The sequence below is a fragment of the Vigna angularis genome, chromosome 3, assembly GCF_016808095.1.
Source record: "Vigna angularis cultivar LongXiaoDou No.4 chromosome 3, ASM1680809v1, whole genome shotgun sequence".
NCBI classification, from domain to species: Eukaryota; Viridiplantae; Streptophyta; class Magnoliopsida; order Fabales; family Fabaceae; genus Vigna; species Vigna angularis.
Window position 1 is genome coordinate 16,571,136 of NC_068972.1, and position 23,161 is coordinate 16,594,296.

General features: G+C 30.0%; 4 protein-coding genes across 4 annotated transcripts; 1 reads left to right on the forward strand and 3 right to left on the reverse strand.

Moving 5' to 3' along the window:
• Window positions 1-7,355: 7,355 nt before the first annotated feature.
• LOC108325732 (uncharacterized) lies at window positions 7,356-9,477 on the reverse strand. The gene is made up of 6 exons (XM_017558826.2): window positions 9,391-9,477; window positions 8,968-9,027; window positions 8,727-8,867; window positions 8,558-8,631; window positions 8,321-8,452; window positions 7,356-7,634 (listed from the first exon to the last, which is right to left on the reverse strand). Coding segments are annotated over exons 2-6 (402 nt in total). The 5' UTR covers window positions 9,022-9,027; window positions 9,391-9,477; the 3' UTR covers window positions 7,356-7,633.
• Window positions 9,478-13,292: 3,815 nt separating this feature from the next.
• On the forward strand, window positions 13,293-14,641 carry LOC108325154 (putative expansin-A17). The gene is made up of 3 exons (XM_017558169.2): window positions 13,293-13,494; window positions 13,642-13,963; window positions 14,043-14,641. The coding sequence occupies exons 1-3, from the start codon at window positions 13,362-13,364 to the stop codon at window positions 14,350-14,352; spliced, it is 765 nt and encodes a 254-aa protein (XP_017413658.1). The 5' UTR covers window positions 13,293-13,361; the 3' UTR covers window positions 14,353-14,641.
• Window positions 14,642-15,122: 481 nt separating this feature from the next.
• LOC108324915 (protein COP1 SUPPRESSOR 2) lies at window positions 15,123-17,967 on the reverse strand. The gene is made up of 6 exons (XM_017557862.2): window positions 17,683-17,967; window positions 17,382-17,597; window positions 17,167-17,290; window positions 16,905-16,978; window positions 15,825-15,982; window positions 15,123-15,667 (listed from the first exon to the last, which is right to left on the reverse strand). The coding sequence occupies exons 1-6, from the start codon at window positions 17,805-17,807 to the stop codon at window positions 15,498-15,500; spliced, it is 867 nt and encodes a 288-aa protein (XP_017413351.1). The 5' UTR covers window positions 17,808-17,967; the 3' UTR covers window positions 15,123-15,497.
• A 3,098-nt stretch (window positions 17,968-21,065) lies between these two features.
• On the reverse strand, window positions 21,066-22,181 carry LOC108325326 (germin-like protein subfamily 2 member 4). Its single transcript, XM_017558384.2, has 2 exons — window positions 21,958-22,181; window positions 21,066-21,823 (listed from the first exon to the last, which is right to left on the reverse strand). The coding sequence occupies exons 1-2, from the start codon at window positions 22,070-22,072 to the stop codon at window positions 21,276-21,278; spliced, it is 663 nt and encodes a 220-aa protein (XP_017413873.1). The 5' UTR covers window positions 22,073-22,181; the 3' UTR covers window positions 21,066-21,275.
• Window positions 22,182-23,161: the final 980 nt, after the last annotated feature.

Here is a 23,161-nt window from a genome sequence, read left to right on the forward strand (position 1 = left end):
AATTATCTACTAATATAAATGAAATATTTTTTCGTAGAAATTTCTTAATTAATTTATTTGAAATAATAATTTAAAAGTTTATTAAAATATGAAACTAATATTTCTATAAAAATATTTTAATAGAATTAAAATTTAATTCTAAATACATTGTTTGTTCGAGGTATCTATTCGTTTTTTATTAAGAGATGCACTACATATCTAATATTTTCTTTAATATATTTTTTATTCTGGGAGATCTAAAAATTTTAACAATTAAAAAAAATAAAATATATATATATATATGATTTAAATATTTTAAAAAATAAAAATGGTTTGATAATTATAAATTAAAGGATTTATTTTGATCTAAAAGATTGTTTTTTTTAAGAAATAGGATTTGGTAAATAATTGCTCAATTAGAAAAAAAGTATTATTAGATATGAGTAAATATTAAAAAATATTATTAGATATTATTATATATTTTTGTTAAATAATAATAAATGATAATAAAATAATGCATTTTTATCGTAAATATTAAATTTATAAATATGAATGTTTAGGAAGAAAATTTTAATAAAAAAGATGGCAAGTTAAGGAAGAAGGAAAAATATAATAAAGGCTGTTATGGAAAATAATGAAGAAATGAAGTGTAAAAAGTAGAAGAGCTTATATTTCTTGGTTTTCTTTTCCTAATTTTTTGTTTGTATGTATGCATGATAAATTGAGTTAAATTATGATTATTTTTCGGTTGTTTTTTTTAGATTTAAAAGAGTTTTTATTTAAAATATTTAGAGATTTAGAGAAATTGATAATTGATTTGGGTATAATTGATAATTAAATAGGTTTCAGAGTTTTTTTATAGAAAAATTATATTTTGATAAAAGAATATTTTTTTTAGATTTAATGTCTAAGAAGGTCTCTATTTTCGTCCATAATCTTAAATAAGTCTGTTTCTTTTTCGACGTTTGAAGTAGGTCCTTATTTTTTGTAAAATCAAATAGACTCCTTACTGTTAAATTGAGTTGACAATGTCTTTTTCAATGATGTGTCATTAAAAACTTCTGTGAAGTGTATTTTCTTTTATAATTTTTTGAACACATGGAAAGGTCCAAAAGCACTGCCAACACCAAACATTGCTCCTGGAATGCTATCATTCATCTTCTCTGGTAACCAAATCACGCTTCCATGACAGCCACCTGCAAATTGCAGGAACCCAATCGCGAGTTCGCCCAACATTTCACTACTAAGAGACAAAATCAGAACCTGCGAAAATTCCCAAATCAAAAACCAGAAAAACCCCTAATCACGAAAACCCTAACTCGTACATATGTTCAACCCCAAATTGGCGGACCTTAATCGTGAGTTTCTCCACGTCGTCGAACCACCACAACTCCTCCATGTAAGCTACTGTAAACAACGCCTCTCGCGCCTTTATCTTCTTCGCACTTCCATGGAAACCTTCAAAACCAAAAAACCCAAGATAAACCTTCAGATTCGCACAACCCATAATCGCCCAAATCAACCACCACAAATTTGCCTCACGATGAATGCGAAGTGGAGAGCAAGATGGCAACTGAGTAATTAGACTGCAGAATGTGATGATCAGTGAAGGCAAAGTGGAGAGGAAAGTAAGAAATGGGAAAGAAGAAACAGAGGGTAGCTGATAACTCTATTTTTATCCATTTTTCTGTGTTGACAAAGAGCCTCCATCATTTTTGCATCCAACGATTGTAATACGCAATAACAGTCTGAACCCTTGTTTGTTGAAGCATGACCTCCGAGACCCACACCCCATAAGCTCTTCTTGTTAACTCCATCAGAAAAGAAAGAGTTGGGTAAGAAAAAAGGAATACAGAGCGAAAGTTTAGCCTCCAAGTCAAAAATTTGAAAAGATACATAAGTACCTGTTTCAGCTCAAGAGAACATTTTCGTTCTATATTTCTACTATTAAATTTAAGGAATGTTCTTTATTTGAATGGCATAATCGGAGGAGAGAGAGAAGTCTCCGGTGGAACTTCAGGGGAGAAGCTTAACCTGTGAAAGAAGAAGCTATGCGGTGGGTGGCGACCCTAACTTTAAGACTCTCAATTTTTTAATTTTAAAATAATCCAAATGCACATCATTCAACCACGTCAATAAAGAATATAGTTCAATATACGACGTAAAGTATACATTAACGTTGTTAGGTCCAATTTAACGGTAAAGGTCTATTTGATTCAATTTTACAAAAATAATGATCCAATTGAGACGCCGAAAAAAAGATTTGAAATTCTGAATAAAAATAAGGACCTACCGAACTATTAAACTTTTTTTTTATGATTTTATAAGTTTGATGAAGACAAAGGTACGTGAATATTTTAAATTGAAAGAGAAATTAACTTTGTTATTTGTTGATTTTGTTTTTTATATCTTGATTGTGTGAAATATGATTATTATTGTTAAATTGTGGTAGTTTGTGAAAGATTTTTAAAGTATATAAGTTAGAGGGTTAATCTCTCTGTGCATAAAACTTTATAAAATATGTTTGAGTGTGGTTGATTTTGGAATGGACTTTTTGATAAAAGAAAAAACAATATTAATTAGTGTTTGATACCTTATCCTTGAGTGTCCAGGTCAAAAAGTTTGTCTCTAGACTCAAAACAATAGAATTAAGGTTTTGTTGTTTGTTAAAAGTTATTTTCTAAATCTTTAAATGATTTTTCAAATGTTTATAGTTTTTAAATATTTTTGGAATTTGTTTTTAAAATTAAGATTTTTGTTAATTTAATCTAATAGTTTTCACTTGACGGTCTACGAAAGACAAATAATATAGAGAAAATATTGACGAAGTTCCATAACATTGAGAAAATGACGTTGAAAGATGTTTGGAATAATCTTTTAATATAACTTTTTTTTCTTTTCGTCAATAATTTTTATTGAAATTTTCAATAAAAATAATATTTTTTTAATTATTATTAATTAAGCATTTTAGAAAGTGAAAAACTAAAATATTACAATGTTTTGGTGAAGAAAAAATATATACTTGAAGGTATAACATGTTTATGATGTACATATATTTCTTGTTCCTAGAAGAGAAAACTCAGGATATGATACAGACAATTTCAATATAAAATTTAAAGTTCTTTAAAAAAAATATTAATTTATTAGTGCACAAAAGTTGTAATATAAAATTTAAAATTTTTGAAAAATAAAAATTCAATTTATTAATTTAGTGAACATGTTTAAATTTAAGCAATAATTAATTTGTACATTAAGTTAGATTATATTTGTTTTTATTTATAGACCAATTATTTAGATAAATCAATTTGGTTAAATAATATAAATCTTTTCGGGCTTTATTATTTTGGGAGATTTATTTTATTTAACAAACTAGTATTTTAAAATTTATTTTTTAATAATTTTTTTTTTGGCATTGTACTTTGCATATAAATATTCTAAACATTATATATAAATACAGGGGTTTGCTAAGGAGCAATGTGTACCGGATTTTAGTAGACAAAAATACACTTATACATCATGAATTCTAAGTTATAAGGTTAATGATATTTTAATGATTTTCATTCTCAAAACTAAAAAAAAAAAACCCAAACCCACCCTCATTCCTCTCAATCCTTTCTCTTTCATCTCTCTCATTCCCAACATTTTCTCTGTCATCCTATGGTAGCCCAACTGAAAAAATCAGAAACAATTGTTAAACAATCTTACAAAAAATAATTTTATAATGAGTTTTCATTTTATAATTTTTGTCTTATCTAATTTTATCCAATTTTCACAAGCATAAAAGAATTGGTAATTGACTTGGAAAAATAAAAAATACTCATTATTAAACAATTTTTTACAAAAAATGATATTATAATGAGTTTTCATTTTATAATTTTGGTCTTATCTAATTTTATCTAATTTTCACAAGCATAATGACATCAAGGAATTGGTAATTCGCCTGGAAAAAAATTAGAAACACTCGTTGTTAAATAATTTCTTACAATGATTTTATAGTGACTTTTCATTTTATAATTTTTGTCGTATATAATTTTATCTAATTTTCACAATCATAATGACATTCGAAGGAATTGATAATTGGCTTGGAGAGTTTTTTTTAGAGATGATGATTCAACATATGCAAATGATGAAATTAGAGAGGTTAGTGAAGATGGTGAAATTGAACCTTTGACTGAAGGTGAATATGTCAATGACTCAACTCTTTACAAAGGCAAACTGTTTAACAACAAGTGTTTATGATATTTTCAATTGAGGTTATAGGAATGACAGAGAAAATGTCGGAGTGAGAGAGATGAAAGAGAGAAGGCTGAGAGGAATAAGAGAGGTGAATAAGGGTTTGAGGTTTTTTTTCTTAGTTTTGAGAATTAACAATTGTAAACTTAATTCTAATGTATAGAAATAATTATTTTGCAGATATATTAAATTTTGACTATCAATTAGATTGAAATAAAAGTTCTAGGTTATATATATATATATATATATATATATATATATATATATATATATATATATATATATATATATATATATCATTTTTATTGTGATTTATTTTTCATATTTTTAAAATGTAAAAATATAAATTAAGAAAAATGAATTATATAACTTTATTCTTATCTTATGAATACTTATAATACGATCTTATAAAATAATACTATATTGTTTGCATTTAAAGTAGAAAAATGGTTAATATTTGTTTTGATTGGTTTAATTTAATATAAACTATAATTTAGTATTTAATCTGCATAAATTATAACGTAACCATTTTATTAATAAAAAAAAATCATATTTGATTTTTTTAAATTATATTTTTTAGTAAAAACAAAATGTAATTTTATCTTTCTGTCCGGAGTTATTAGTGTTGAACAAAGAAAAATAAACAAAGAAGATTAGAAAAATGTGATTATTTATTTTTTTTTAACATAGAAAAATAAATAAAGAAGATTAAACAAATGTGATTATTTAATATAATATTTTGTGTGTGCAAATTTTCATTGAGTTTGTATATTATATTTAAGATTTATTAATCTTATTTTAATAATAATTTCATTACATTATTAATAATAAAGAAAAAAAAATTATATGTAAATACATAAACTAACATCATATAACATAACCTATAAAATTCAAGCAATTAAATTTATCCATCCATGTGTGTTCATAAATATGTTCAAATAATCTAGACATTTACTTTTGTTTTTGAAAAATTAGTATATTAAATTAAAACTAGAGGTTTTCTTCTTTTTAGAGTCGTATCTCAAAAACTAAATCATCCAATATAATTGGATAAATATCTATACCATATAACACTATCATTTTTCACATCATCTCTCCAAAATATAAAAAAATTCATCAACTTTCACAACTTTATTACATGTGAATAGAATATTAGTAGAACCACGGTAATCTCGTACATAGAATTCTCGTTCAGTTCACATCACAAGACCATTAAATATATTATTTCTTCCCTGATAATAATTACACTCATACTAAAACACAAATACATATTAATATCATTTCATAATAGACTTTTGGTAAAATACTTAGACTATACTAAACCAATACACTTATGTTAGATTTTTTTGCATAAACACTCTGCTTTACTCAATCACATCCATCATTTTATTTCAAATTCTTAAACATGTATTTGCATATATAAAACATATTCTCATTTAGCTATTGTATTCTCTCGCCAAGTGAGTCATTCCTAAGATGGTGTTTGCCTAGCGAAGGAATGACTCACTTAACAACTAACCTCTTACTAAGTTCTATAATTTTTTTAATAAAAGATCTTTTATCCAACAAAAGGAGTGGATTGCACAAGTACTAAAATCAAATATATATATATATATATATATATATATATATATATATATATATATATATATATATATAAAAAGGAAGAACGACTCCACTAGTTCGAGCTCACTAAATTTTCACTAAAGGATTTTCAATAAGTAGTTTGCTCATCCAACAAACAAGACATCTGATAACTTTTCTTAAAAGCTTGTCCAACAAGTCTCAACTTACAAAACAATTAAGGCTATGTGAGCTTTTTGAAATCTAAAAATCATTTTTTTGCCTAAGGACACTCAACAAATTTACATAATTTCAACAATTATATTGATTACCAATTAGTCTATATGCAATTATATTCCGTCTAGATAGAAATAATAGAATCAATTGAAAAAAATTTGATATATGTAAGTAAAATCAATAATTCACACAATCATACCAACTTTTCACTATCACATTTTTTAACAAAATTTCAATTATAATTTATTCGAATAAGACAAATCAACATCCCACATTTATTACAACACAAATAATGATCACAATATTTATACTACCAGATTATTGAATCAACACATTATTAGGAAAACAACTAACTTTCTTTATCTAAATTAAAATCCTAATTTAACTTTTGCTCAAAAAATTCTAACTCTTGCGTAATATTCTATTTATACAAAAAAGAAACTTAGATCAATGAAAGATGAGATTAGAAATTTAGATAAAAGGTAAAAAAACACAAAAGTCAGTTTTTAGATAGAATGTCATCTTACACTTATAACGTATAGCTTATTAGAAAAATAATTGCGACACTTAAATTTGGGATTCAATCCTAATTTACGTATGAAATAATCGCTTTACCCTAGTTACATGTGAGAGGTATCATACCTTTTTTATTATAATAATAATAAAAAGTTCAAGAACTTACAAAGTATTCCGAAAATAATGAAAACTACATTAAAACATCGTGATTTTTTCACCTACTATGGCTTTCCTACACTTCTCCGGACCCCTCTTTCCCAGCTATAATTTAGACTACTGACCAAAATATGCCCGCAATTCAATAATTTGGAAAAACAAATCCAGAATAATGTCTAAACAACAATTATGTTTCATTTTCCTTGTCCAAGTTAAAAGTGAAGTTGTATGAATTTAACAAACATTTTGATTGAGAAATACACGTGACTATATTTGCGTGCAAGACCCAAATCCACGCTAAATGAAAAAAACCACAAGAGGATATAGCATATTTATCTTTGCTTCCTCGAGTCACCTCATTCGCAGCGTAATCCTTGCTTCAGGATAACTTATATCTGCCAGCACTGTCATGTACTTCAATAGCGTTAACGATGAGATTACAACCCATCAAGTGTATACTAATCACTACCGCCAGTACTTTTATCCTTTGTGTGGTTTATGTCTTGCATTGACTCATGACTACTGAACAAGGGAATCTATCCACAAGGATTTGAGTAAAAACACAGTTGAATAACATGCATATTCTATCATTCTTCCCACTGATGGCTAATTGTTCTCTTCAATGCAATGCTCATATATTTGTACGATAATCTCAACCTATTGTTAGCCAGTAAGTATATAGCAGAACACAAATTAAGCTATAAAAGTTAACTTCCTGCACAGTGTATCAATATCTATAAACTTTAAAGTTTTACCCTTCACTTGCTGCCAAGCAAAGCAATACTAAATTGGTAGTGTAGATTTTTTTTTCTTTTTATTTAACCATCTATACATTTTCTATGAATATCCATATAGAGACTACATATAACAATGCACAAATGGGATCCAGGTAAATGGTAAGACATTATAGATCTCGTGAATTTTCCCTCAATCCGCAAACCTTGGAAAACCTGCATGTGAACATACATCTCAACATCAAACCTTACAAATGTTAGGCTATAGCATAGGTCAACTCCTAATCGGGAAATCGGGAAATCGGTAAAAACAAATTGAATTCAAGAAAAGGCAAGTTCAGATAAAAAAAATGCAATAAAAAGTAAGGACTTGACACTGACCTTTTGATCACGAAGTACTTGCTAAATTAAATTGAAACAACACCTTTCTTGCTTTAAAATTGCTCGCTGTCGAAATTAAATTCGACAGATTTGCTGAGTGTTATTATTAATAGTAAAATTTCTATTATTCCCTCTCCCGCCAACCCTATTAACCAGTTTTGATGAGTATATATTGCACATTAAAATTAACTGGATGATGGACCACAGTCCAATTCAAACTAATTCAATCTTAAATTCCTAACGATCCAATACTGCTCGAGTATTTCCCCGGGTATCATAGCATACATTGAAACTCCTACCAAAGTCAAGAGAGTCTAACTAGATTGGTTGAACTGGTTGAGCGAGTTATTGTAAATTTTCTGTACAATTGCTACGAACAATAAAAAATACTCATACCAGGTTTATATAATTTTCTTGCTTATAAAAAACAGGGTTATATATTTTTCTTATTAATGCATGGGGGAATAAGGGTGAACGATTATGTTAACGACTGTACAAAGACATCATAAAATTAGCCTCACTAATTATCACGAATGGGCTGAAGAAGATATCGAGCATTATGCAGAAGAGCATTGGCTTCCTCATTTGAAGCATCCAGTGCACGCAGTTCTCTGATTTCTTCCTGCCATTTTTCGACTTGATGCTTGTGTATCCTACATAACGTGAAGTTAAAAGGATCAAATCATAGAAAGCCAACAACATTAAAAAAGTAAAAGAGTTTTCATCTCTGAATGTTTAGTGGCAACTTCAGAGCTCACATAACAACTTTCTCTTCAAATTCATCGCTTAGCGCCCTTATCATTGTCTTCCCTGATTCTAGGAGCTCAGATACCTACATGCAATTCATTCAGCATGTGAAAGAATTAGATGACTTAATTATACACTACGATTCCAAGCTTCACACGGTGTATAACTATACATAGCTACCCTTTGAGTATAATTCTCAATCTTCTCAAGAATAAGAGAGATACTGAGTTCCATTTCTTCGGACCCAGCAATGTTCGCCTCAAATTCTTCTTCTTCTTCTGCAGTCTTTGATTCCGCTTCATCTCCCACCTTTTCCTCCACCTATTTATTATGAAATAAAAACCGAAATACTAAATGATCCCGAATAGAACGGAAGGTAAATTCAAGACAAAAGGATTGAAAAGCAGAAAAAAAAAATTGCCTCCTGTTTCATTCGTTTCCTCGATCCTCCGCTCTCCGTGCTTAGAGTTGACATTGACGTCTAAAGGTACAAATTAAACCATATATGACGTTAATATCCGCAACCTAAAAGCAATTTTAAGAGTATAACCGAAACATTCACAAAAATAATCTAAGAATTAAAAATAAATAGGCATATATTAGACTAAATTGCAATTAACTAGACAGAAACCCTAGCACAGTGAGTGAATTTGAACATTCCAAATTATAAAGGCAAGGTAAAAGTGTATTCAGTATAGAGTCACTGCAAATAACACAATAACGTTAGCTGAACGACAACGCAAACCCGATGCGAAAGCACGATCGAAGACATTAAAAATTAGAAACGAAAGAAACAGCGTACTGATACAGATGATTGATTGAGTAACAAGCATCGATTACTCACCAAGAACTCACAAACAAGAAACAAAGAAGATCGATGAATTAGTTTTTTCGTTTGAATTGCTCTTTGCTTGAAAGAGCAAAGAATTTGATAGGTGCAGAAATTGAAATGCGCGCGTTTTCTCTTATAAGACTGCAGATTGCAACGTGGAAAGCAAAGCCCAAATATTGGGCCTTCTACAGTTAAGGCCCAAAAACAACAGGGCATTTCTTCCTGCACCTCCAACCATTATTTCCTGCACTTCAATTTTTCTTTTAAATCTCAAAATTATCTTTTGTAAAAGTAAATTAAGTTAAAGTAATTTTTTTCTTGTTTTTCTCTCTGGAATTCAAAAAATTCAACACCCTATCTTTTGTACTTTTATGAACTTTGAAATTCATTGAAAGATTTTTTTGAAGACTTTATCGAATTTCAAAAATTTGTTAAAAGATTTTTCTAAGACGGATTTCGAAATCATTGCATGGAAGAATTTTTCAAAATTTTTAATAAATTTTAAAATTTGTTAAAGGCATGAATGAATTTTCAAATCCATTAAATTTTTTTAAAGATTTTAACTAATTTTAAAATTCATTAAAGACCTAAACAAATTTCAAAATTTGTTCAAAATTTGAATGAATTCAAAATATGTAAAAGTCTTCAATAAGTTTTAAAATATGTCAAGATCTTCAATCAATTTTGAAATTCATTGGAGTATTTAATTGAAATATAAGTTTCACGGAAATATAATCTCATTTATTTAGGATTATTTTTGGAAATTGAATGTGCAAGAAGAAACATTTGAAGATGTAGGATAAATGCCCATGAAACTGAATCAAATAGCTTATAATCTCTTCTAAATTTTGCTTAGCATTTTTAATTACTTTGACTAAAAAGTCTAGCCAAGTAAGTTCACAAGGAAAGACTAGTTAATTTGATTTAAATTAGTAATATATGTGTCGGTGTAGTATAAAATATGTAAGTGAGAATGTGAACATGTTTGGAGGAAGCATCTTTGTAGAAGAAAGAATAAAAGTTAAAATTAATTTCTCCGTACATGAAACATTAAATTTTGAAGAAATTAACAGAAAATAATTTCTACATACGGTAAGATAATATTAATTGTGAAGAAAATTGGTTTTATTTTTTTTTCTCTTAAAATGGTTACTGAGAAGATAAGTTTCTTTACACATGCCTTAAATTTTGGTAATTTGTCATAATTGAAGATTAAATTATTTTCTTTTGGTTTAATATATTTAAAAACAAGTTTCTTAAAATAATAATAAGTTAGATTCAAAAATAAATGAGAGAGAGTAGGGCTCATGTAATACATCATCAAGTTTAAAATGGCAAAACCAAGCTTTTGGATAAAAGATGAATAGGTTTTTGTTCTTGATGTGTATATCCAAATAATATATCTTGGATTCACATAGCATTTCCTCCATTTCTTCTCAATATAAAACGCCATACATTCATTGGATTAAGGTTAGTTTAGTGAAAATATATATAAAAAATGTTATTCTTAACTAACCATTATGTTAATAAATTATTAATGTTCAAATAAGTATTTCATATTGGTGTAAAGATGAAATAAGCAATAATCTGCAGTTCATTTGTTGGCCACATGACATAATATAAGATAGAACATTGGTGTAAAGATAAAATATACTTTTATTTTGCTATTAATAATCTTATTCTATCAATTTATTGTAATTTTTATTCTAAAGAAAAAAAGAGTTAGAATAATCAAAATATGATAATCTATCTCACTGATATTATCTTATATTTGTTGTAACTACTATCACCATCTATTTTTTTATTATTATATTATTCTTTTTATTGTTATTATTATTATTATAAAAACATATGACAGTATATTAAACATTATCATTATTCTTATAACTAAAAAATATGCAATTATCTTTACGTCATATATGGTACAGACAAAATAAAATTTGAACAATGCAAATATATACATGAATTATTGGAAAAATATAATATCAATTGTTTTTTTTTTTAATTTAAAGTTGTGTTAATTATTTGGGATAAGATACCATGGGTAATGGTGTGATCACTTGTTTACATGTTTCTTTACATTTGAGCATTTTTAATAATATATTTTCTGTTCTAGTTTTTCACTTTATTTTTATTTTTATTTTAGAGTTAAATATGATTTTTCTATTTCTAAGTTATATTAATTTTTGCTTTTAGTTTCTATTTTTGTTTTTCTTTATAACTTTTGTAAAAAAAAATAATTACAAAAAATTTGAAACACAACATTTTCTTTTGTTTTAATTTAATTTATTATTATAGTTGTTTTAAGATTTTTTTCTCTAAAATTGTAAAAATGTCAGTGAAATGGTATAAATTTTGAATATTAGTAAATAACAGGAACCACAATCACTGTTTTGGCTCTGTAAATAATATATAAATATTAAAAAATAGTTATTATTTTAGTTTACGTGAAACTTTGAACATACTATCATAATTATTGTTTCTATTATCGTCTTGTTACTCTTTTTATTAAAACTACCACTTCCATACACTTAACTATTTGAAGTTTCTTGACAAAAAGTTTTCATCCATTAATATATTTATATACTGTGAATTATTTTTAATTAATGTAAGCCTTCTAATTATGAAAAATAAATTCTTATAATTAAAGAGTTATATACTTAGTTAACATAATCTAAAGTTTCTAACAAAGAGGATAGTTTCCACCATTAGCTATGTGTTGTTCACACTCTGCAATGACCAAAGGAGTCTCATATGTGAAGCAGTCGTTTGGTGAACATGGCAATGGCAAAGAATGCATCAGCCATGTGCCATATGGGTGTAGTTCCACCAGATAAGGCACGTCATATGCCATATATTCATGAGCATTTTCATATCTGACTTATCATTGTCAAAATTTCTTTAGCAGTTGCAATATAAAATGTTTCCATTCTTCATAAGCAAGATAATAGGCCACTGCATGTTACTACTACCATTAATGCGTGTTTTCTTCCATCCTCTTGCGTAGAAGAATTGACTTTGTATCATACAAGAAATAGCAATGCGTTTTCAATATATCTTTCCTATTATTAAATAAGGAAGGTGACTAAAAGTGAAATTTATCTTTTTTAACGAACGTGTAAATTCTAATTCAATTTCACAAAACTAACTTATATAAAATAAAATTTACTTTTATTTATATATTATAAATTAATATTATTAAAATAAAATTTACTCTTATTTATATATTATAAATTAATATTATTTCTAGTCGGTGTACAATTTCCAATCTTCTGTTTAATTCATTCAACTGATTGAATCTGTAGTTAAATCATTATTGATCTGCACAGTATTGAGGTTTAGAACATAGCCTAGCAAATTAGTTTAATCGCAACCGTTTCAGTTAATTTTTTTAACAAAATGATATAAAATAGTTGGTCTTTGACAATGTGGTAGGAGAAGAATCTTATCTGCTATCTGTTTGTTAGTTAGTTTGCCTTTAAAATAGTGTAACATTCTGACAATACTCAAAAATAATTTATACAACTTATCACTCGCTAAATTATGCATGATTTACTTTGAAGCAAGCTGAGCTGCAAATTGTGTTTGACTGTACCACTTACGTACCACGGATCCTATGACCAACAATGCATGTTCACGTTCTTTCGCTGCTCATTGAGACTAAACAATCATAAAGAGAAAATATAAGATGAATATTAATATTAAAGCAAATAGCATTATATGGTTGCTTTGGGTACATTTCTGATGGGTTGAGTCTTCTTCCCACCTACCTAACTGCCTTCTATTTTTTATCATATTAAGGGAACTAGTTTTTGGGTCAACACCACTTTTTTTTTTTCGATAATACGAATTTGAGTTTGGGTCAATTTTTTTTTATGGGCAAAAACGTCTCAACCAGCAATTATAAATACATCATAAGAGTTTGTCACGTTAAGCAGCAAATTAAGAAAATCCTAGTTCAGAATCATACTCAGATAGAGAAGATGGAAAAATTAGTTTTCAGTGGTCTAATACTACTTGTGGTGTTGTTCACCATAGAACTTAGAGTAGCATCCGCAGGTTGGTTGAAAGCTCATGCAACTTTCTATGGTGGAAGTGATGCCTCAGGAACAATGGGTAAAAGATGTTCTACATTTTTACTAATGTTTTATTTTTCCGAATTACATTATTACAGTGCTCTTCTTCAATTCAAAAATTCAAGTGCAAAATAAGAGGAATAAGTTCCACATGATATTAAAGAGTAGCTTGTTTGTACTTGTACAGGTGGTGCATGTGGCTATGGAAATCTCAACACAGATGGTTATGGAATAAAAACAGCTGCTTTGAGTACTGCTTTGTTTAATGATGGCAAATCATGTGGTGGTTGCTATCAGATAGTTTGTGACGCAAGCCAAGTGCCCCAATGGTGCCTAAGTGGCACTTCCATTACGATCACTGCTACAAATTTCTGCCCTCCAAACTTTGCACTGCCTAGTGACAATGGGGGTTGGTGTAATCCTCCAAGACCACACTTTGACATGTCTCAACCAGCCTTTGAGATGATCGCCAAATACAAGGCTGGAATTGTCCCAATTTTATACAGAAAGTATGTTATATTGCGTTATGCATATTCTAACTATGAAGTGAAAATTGTTTCAACTTACACTTATTGAAATTTGATGCAGAGTTGGGTGCAAAAGAAGTGGAGCCATCAGATTTACCATCAATGGGAAGGACTTTTTCGAACTGGTGCTTATAAGCAACGTAGGAGGAGCAGGGGATATTTCTCTAGTTTGGATCAAAGGGTCAAAAATGAGTAACTGGGAATCTATGTCAAGGAATTGGGGTGCTAACTGGCAAAGCTTAAGCTACCTCAACGGCCAGAGCTTGTCCTTCAGAATCCAACTCAGCAATGGAAAGACTCTCACAGCTTTTGATGTGGCACCGTCCAATTGGAGATTTGGCCAGTCTTTCATCAGCAAGGTTCAGTCATGAATGGAAGAATACATACAAATTTTACGAACCATTCTTCCACTTCGTCTATTTTATAATTATACCTTGTTTCTGATTTGTTTAAGGAGTGTATGTTAAACTTGTATGCTTTCCAAGGGACTGTGGCTCCAAAACTTTAGCATTTGGCGATGAAGCCCACCAAATATGTAAGTTCGAACAAGTGGATCTAGTTACGCACTTATTTCCAGTGTTTGGACAAAGGAAAAAAGCAGCTTTTGTAATTCTAAGATATCTCTAAAACTATCATCCCTCTAAAGGCTCGTAGTTCAAACACACTGGTCAAAATATCCCCACGAAGCAGAACATCATTCTATGCTGTTTTTCTTTTGCAGCAAAAAAAAGTAACTTCTTTCTTATCCGCTTACATACCTACTTACTACGTTAGCATTAAGGAGGCTTTCGATAAGCTGTTTTAGTTTTTGTTAGCATAAACAATTATAGTTTAAATATCAAACTTAAATTTTTTACACAAGGTATAATCACTTACTATTAATTCTACTGGTCTTTAAAGCTAAAAGAATCACGTAATCGCAATCAATTTTAATTTTTATTAAATTTTCATGGAGTCTAACTCAATTGAACAAGATGTATAAATTGTTGATTTTTATCACATTGTCAAGGGTCTAACTCAACTCAATTCAACAAATATTTATTGTAAATTTTAATCAAATTATGAGAATCTAAAATCGTAACACATTATTTGACACAAGGCGGTTAGCACCGATGCCAACAAGCACTTATCATTACGAATCTAGGAGGAAAGTTTTCAATGGATAGATTAAATATTTTGAAAGTCAATATTATACATCCAAATCGGCTTACAAGCAGGTAGGTGGCCCCATCACCATTCTAGCCTTCGCTAGGATTGTTCACACACACTTCTATTGCTACCTCTCAACATAAGCCACTGAATAGTCAGACAGGCGCCGGCCGTGACCAATATATATATTTTTTATCTAAAGAGAACCAACAAAAATTAATGATCACGCAGCCCTATGATCTTTGGCAACAGTTTGAATTAAGGAACTGGTTCAAATCAATGGCATTGGCATCCCAATCAACAGAAGCTGGACCTCCACCAATCTTTGATGGACTTTTGCAAGGTATGCCACAAATATACATTCATGTCATCTTCGCATTACACGGTGGCGTTCTCTTTTCCTGAAGCGCTCTAACATGAATTCATCTGTTGCAGCCTGCCTCTGTACTGCTCCAGCGCCATCAGTGCTTAAATCATTTTGTTTGGATCCAGAACTATCATCCTGTGAACTTCTATCTTTGTACAGCTCTGGATGTTCTGCAAATTGGAGGCTCGCTAGTCAGTAATTAGGATACAGATTGCTTTAAAACAATCAACAAATGCCACAAGATGAATACATTGATAACTAAATCAAGACTGTAAACAAGCAAGTATTCTTATGTACTCTAAAATAACAGAACCAAGGAAATGAAACCTCTTCTAAGTTTTTCAGCATAATCCCTTCCACGCTGGAAATAATCAGCACTATAACTCGATGGTATGCTGAAATCTGATTTTGTCCGACCCATAAGTCTCTTTTCCTGTAGAAGCTTTTTGGCAGCCTCTGTTTCTTCAATATTTTTTAATTTAAATCTGAAAACATGAAATCAAACCGATTAAGACACATCACTTTTTTGTTCCACGTTGAATAGATTGATCACAATTACTTGCAACATACGAGAGAATCTATTACAGTTAAAAAGCAACGAACCATGGAAAAGATTAACATTGTAAATATTAATCATTGAAAAAAAGCACTTCAGCTGAAAACCAAAGTTCATAAAATTTGGTTCTTTGTTTCCAACCATGGGTACTAAAAATCACGTAGAGACAATACGTAGCCAACATAATGAACAGGAAAAAAAATATAAATGCAAAGTCAAATCCGATAAAAAAAAATTATACCATTTCCCCCCTTGATGAAATAAATAAAAAAAGACACAATAAACAAGAATCATCAAGTACTCGCAACATATAAGAAAAGAAGATAAATTATTACCTTTAAAAAGCAATGAACCAAGGACGCAAGGACAAGAGGAGTAATATTGAGCATAAAAATTGAAAATATAAGCTTCAGTATAAAAGCTAATGTCCTTAAAGTATGGTTGTTTGTTTCCATGTACGGGCACTAAGTTAGCATTTGTGTGCAGACAACAAAGAATATTATGTCCTCCTTGGTTCCACGGTTTCACTCTCTAACTCGTTTTATGTACTTCCACCCGTTTCAGCGGAATAAAACAAGTACCACTCTCTAACTCCATGTCCTATTATAATTTATTTTTAAGAGGCACCAAACATTGAATAACGTGATCTGTTCTGTCTTGTTTTAACTCGTCAACAAAAGGAAGCCATTGTAATCAAACTGCAGATCAATTTATACCCTAGATGAATAACATAGAGCCTATGATTAACTTGAAAAAAGAAATATAAAAAGAACACACTCAATTCTTAAATGCTTCTTCAACAAATAATGCAAACATCAAATACAGGCCATCACAAGTACGAGAAAGCATACTCGATTGGAAGCTGAACCTCAGCAATACCAGTAGTCCACTGAGTAGAGCTTTCTTCAGAATTTCGCCTTTTTACCTGACAGGGCACAACATTTTTAAAAGAATGATTCCAAGAAAAGGCAATACATACTGAAAGAGAAGGATGTATCAAACTGTAAGACAAATCATTTACATCCTTGATAATGTCACCAGGTGCTACAAACTATAAAGAAAAACAAAGAACAATAAATAGTGTAAATTGAAAAACAAAGAAGAGTCCCTCACTTTAAGATGCTCAGGGATCTTATAAAGTTCATCTTCAGCACGTTTCAGCTCATTCTCAACTTGATCAGCAGCATCCACTTTCCTTCCCCTCTTCTTCGCTAACTCGTGCTCTATGTATTTCACCCTGATCAACAAACAAGTTGAACCAACATCAACAACCAAATCGAAATTTAAAAGCCTCAGCACAAACACAACATAATATAATTTAGACACACATATTAGGGTCTTCAACCAAAACAGCGGTCTCTTGAGCGAAGGTATCTTGAAGAACGAGCTCATCCTTGTCGCCGCCATCACCGTCGTTCTTTTCGGCGGCTTTAGCAGCCAAAGCGCCGACGGTTCCACTCTGCGCTTGCAAACTAGGGTTTGCTGGAATTCCCGATTTCCTTTCCCGCTGCTTTTGGAGAAGCTTGATTTCCTCCAGTGTCATTCTGTACAAAGTAATAGCATCAATGAAGCCTAAACCCTGACCAAAAATTCCGTATCAGAATTGTAGATTTGAAATAAGTAACAAACCTTCTTTCTCGTTCATCGTCTGATTCATTGTTGTTCTGAGAGGGAGGAAGTTGATCTTCGTCTGTTGGAGCGCTTCTCTTTCGGTAGTTTTTCTTTCGCTGCTGTTGTGATTTTGAATCCTCCATCGTTGTTAACGTTAGCGGAAACGGATCGTATGCCAATGCAATGAAGAGGTTTAAACGTAACGTTTTACCCCTTCGACACTCGCTACCAAGCAACACTTCCCACTCGATTTAATGCTTTTGTTTCCTACAATAAAATGCAGTTCAAAATATGATTTTTATTCCTCTAGAATCTCTACATGCGGTCCATTACAATATAAAAGAAAAGAAAAAAAGATATTATCAAATTTATTTCATTTTATAAATAATATTTTAAAATTTAATTTTTTTAACTATTTAATAATTGTTATTTCTTTTATTTATATTTATTTTGTTGTTATGTGCATATAGAAATTATTTTACGTTTTATCTATTTATTTTATTTTTAAATTTTTATTTATATTTATTTTTGCTATAATATGTGTATAAAATTTATTTTATCTTTTTATTCATTTATTTTTTAAATTAATTTGTTTATACTATTTTTTATTTTAAATTTTTATTTTTTATAATTTTTAATTAATTAGTCATTTAATAAATTATTACAAAATAACTTATATTTAAAGTATAAATTTTTTATATTATTTTTTTCATTTTTAGTTTTATCTTTTTATAATTTATAATTTTATCTTAATCCATTTAATTAGATCTAGATTTTAAAAATCTAAATCACAACCCATTTAACTGTATTTGGATGGGTTAATATTTTTATTTTAAAAATAAAAAATCAAGGTACGTATAAGGTTTTTATTCATTTACTAGTTTTCTTCGTTTGAAATTTGATTGAGTTAGATCTAACTAAAATTCAACTTTATCAATTTAGACTGAAATTTAACTAAGTTGATTCTGCTAAAACTTGGTTGAGTTAGTTTTGATCTAAATTCAGCTGAGTCGATCATGGTTGGAACTCGATCAAGTTGTTCGGTCGAAATTCGACAAATTAAGCCTGACCAGAATTGGTCGAGTTGGGTTCAACCAAAATCGATTGAGTCGAGCTTGGTTCAAATTCAACCTAGTCAGCTCTAGTTAAAATTGGGTCGAGACTACCCTGACCAAAATTTGGCGTAGTTGACCTTCACCAAAATTTGTCTGAGATGACCACAATCGAAGTTTTGTCGAGTCAAGCTTAGAGCAAAATTTGATCGCATCAGTCTCAATTCATTAAATCGACCTTGACAAATATTCAACTAAGTCACCTCAGTCAAAATTTGGTTTTTTGAGTTTAATCAAAATTATGTTGAGTCACGTGCAGCTGAAATTGGTCGAGTCGGTTCTGACCGAAATTCAAAAAAATAGGCCTTGGTTGAAATTTGACTAAGTCCAAAGTTCGATCAAGTCGACCTCAACACAAATTTGACTGAGTCTGCCCTGACCATAATTCGATCGAGTCGGACTTAGCCAAAATTTAACCTTGTTGTCGTCAACCTAAATTTGGTGGAGTCAGTCCCGACCCAAATTCGATCGAGTTGGCCCCACCCAAATTTAGTTAAGTCAGCCTTAGTCAGAATTCGGTCTAGTCGGGCTTGATCGAAATCGATGATGTCATCCTCTACCAAATTTTGCTCCAATCGGCCATGACCAAAATTTGACTGAGTGGCCTTAAGTGAAATTTGACTAAGTCAGACCCTATCGAAATGAGGTTGGGCTTGTCCTAGCTGAAAGTCCACCTCAGATGAAAGAGGACCGAGTTGGATCTAAGAAAAGGCCGATCGAGTTATTCTTAGACGAAGGTCAGTTGAGTCAGCCTTGGGAATAGGTTGGTCAAGTTGACCCTGGCCCAAGTAAGTTAAGTTGACCATGGGCGAAGGTTGGTCTTATCGACCCTAAGTGAAGGTCGGTCAAGTTGGCCCAAGATGAAGGTCGATCGAGTTGGCATGAGACAAAGGTTGGCTGAGTCGACCCCAATCGAACTCCTAGATCGACTTGGTCTTCCTTGATCGAAGGTCAAGTCAATCAGAACTTAAGGTCGAATTGAGTCAACCCAACACATTTCTAATAAATTTAACAGTGAAGTACATTATATTGAGCTCATTGTATTTAATCTCATTTACAAAGATAAGTGAATCTAAATTTTAAATTAGATTTAAAACAAATCCAAATTTAGTTATATAATTAAAATGAATTAAATGAATTATGATTCAAATTTATTTAACTAAATCAACTACATTTAGATGGTAATATCAATTCATTTTATTAGATCTAATTAGACTATTACAAACACATGATTATATTTATAGTGTGATCGATAGAATAAATATGATAATAATAAGATAAATGATTATATATTAGAATGATCAATTCAACGTTTTCCAATAGTTCAAAATTTGATTTTAATGTCATTTTATTATATTACTAAAATGATGCATGCGTGTAATAATATTTTAATATAAATTATTAATATTTATAAATTAAGTTTTTAATATGAATTATAATAAAATAATTTAAATAATAATTATTTTAATTAGAAATATTAATTTATAAGTTTAAAATTTAGAATATATATATATATATATATATTTATGTATGTATGTATTTATTTAAAAAGTACATTTAAAAAACCTGGTATACTATATTCTATTGTATACAGCGGATGAACTTATTTCATCTTGTTTACAGCGGCTCAATGATGGGTCGAACCAAGGTGGGATACCTACTCTTTATTTTCCTTTTTTTCCAATCAAACATCTTCTTTTTCATTAATCTGATAGCCAAATAAAATTACTTCACCAACCATCTCATTTATGGTTTAAAGAAGAAGTAATAAAAAGGTGACATAGATTTATGGTTTAAAGAAGAAGTAATAAGCTGACATATTATTTGATATATATCATAAAAATAAAATAATTTTAATTTTTTTTTGTATTTCTAAATAAAAATAAAAAATAAGAAAAGATAATATTAAATAAATATAAAAAATGTTATGTTTCAAAATATTAGTTTTCTTAATCAAGTACATTTTCTATAAAAGAAAATAATTTGAGTGCCTCAAAGTTTAAGATGTCCCATCTTCCAAACTGATTTAACAACCGACCAACGTGAAAGAGAAAGTGAGGTGGACATGTGGGTAAACCAACAATCTTTTTTATCTGTTCACAAAATTTATGACAAAGAAAAGGAGAATAATAATATTTTAATACTTAATAATTTTTTACATTTACTTATCATTATTATTTTAAATACAAAAAATAATTTTTTTCTGACTATTTTATGTGTCGAATGTATTTATTATTCAACCAGAAAATGATTCAAATGAATATACGTAACCACATAGAAGGTGACAACTTTGACATCATAGAGTTCGTATCACTATAACCACGTAGTATGTAATCCACGATACAATATTATATCATTATTCTCGATGCCGCATACTGAGAACAACAACAGCGTAAGTGAAACAATGAATCACAAAACCTTCAAGAATTACCGGAAAAGTATATGCTTATAAGACTGAATCTTTCTCTCTGGAATATCATAATTAACTTAAAAAAGAAATTAACTCTTCTTTGGAGCAAGCTTGGCCTTGATGTCATCAACCTGTTTAGTATCAATCTGAAAAGCCTGAGCAAGAACATTATCAGGCACAGTTGGTGTTGAGCTGAAAAGAGCTGCAGCTACAGAAAAGGTTCCAGGAAGTTGGCTGTTGAAAGCAGAAAGCACTGAAGCAGGCTTATCTCCACTGTTCTTCTGATAATGCACCAAACCTTTAGGGAACACAAAGATTTCACCTTTCTTAATGGACTTTGAGATGAGTTTGTTGGCTGTGGTGATAAACCCCACGTCTAATTGACCTTCTAACACAAACACAATCTCAGTGGCACGAGGGTGTGTGTGAGGTGGGTTAAGTCCCCCAGCTTTATAGTCTATTCTAGAGAAAGACACTCCCAATGTGTTAAGTCCTGGAATTTTTTCTACATTGGCTGCAGTAACCAAAGATCCCAATGTGTTGTTGATAACTCCAGGTTTGGCTAAACCAGCAAAGAAGAAATCAGCTTCTGTCACATTCGTCTCTGCCTTGCAGGCAAAACCATTCACCTTCACACCTGAACACAATTAATTACACACCACTGGTTACTGCACTATTTTCCTAAACACAACTTTGGCATATTTATTTGAGCTATAAGAGCAGAGAGAGAAACTAAAATGGCGGTGAATAGTAATATATGCATATTATTACCTGAAGAGGGAAGTGCGACACAAAGGTCTTGAAGTGTGTCAGGGTCAGAAGCGAAGGCAAAGGAGAAGGCACAACAGAAGATGACAAAAATTGCATAAGTGTTTGTTGGCAACATGGTTTGGACTTGGAATGATGATTGAACTATTTGCAAGAGTAAGCGTTAGAGAAAGGTATTTTTGATATGATTAGAGATAATAGTGGAATGTTTGTTTTGGATGACTAAAATGGTGGCAAGTTGGCCTCTTTATATATGCATTATTTTGTAAACAGGTAGTGGTTCTAGACATAGTAGATGAGAAAGATGTGATGGTAAAGCATTTCAGTGGTCCATAGACTTAAACTCAAAGCGATTGTGTATTAAGGCTTAATGGGAATCCTATAAACCTTTTATGTCTTTATTAGAAAAGAAAATTATTCATGCAAGTAAAAATCAGCATATAAATTAGGTGGTTGCTTGCGGACAATATGCAGACAGTGACTGTCTAATGAAGAGGAGTTTGGTGAGAGATGCCAGATTATAGTCAGATGCAGACTTTGTCCATGCATTGTTGTGAAGTGAAATAATTAGTTTTAAATTTAGAAGAAAAAATAAATTTAAGAGAAAAAGGATGATTAATCATTAAACCAATGTAGTTATTATATGAACTAAATTAAACTTTTAGCAAAATCAATTCTCAATTTAATTATATAATGTTATCTTTTGAGTCATTACTAAGAGAGATTTTTAAGTTTGACTCAATTGTCAATCTGAACAACCTTAGGAAATGGATGGGAGGCATAGGGCCCTTTAGAAGCGCGACACGCACTCCTTCAGTTCCTCTGTTGCTTTCACTGTTAGGCCCATTTGAAAAATGATTTTTCTAAATTAGTCAGATAATAAAAATGTATATATATATATATATATATATATATATATTAACTTGAAATGTTTTTCCAATAGACATGTTGATTTAGTATAAAAGGAAAAAGTTATCTCATTCTATCCCAGTCTATTTTAATCTTTTAAACAGTAATAATGATTTACAGTTTCATGTCATTATTATCTCCAGATTGAAGTAGTTGGTTTTCATTTGTCTATGGCAGCACGTTTGTTTGGGCAAGCTGCTGCTATTGCAGTTGTTTGGAATGTACAATGTTCTTAGCAGTAACGCATCATATGAGAATGAGATGCCAAAGTTTAAACGTAACGTTTTTACCCTTCAAC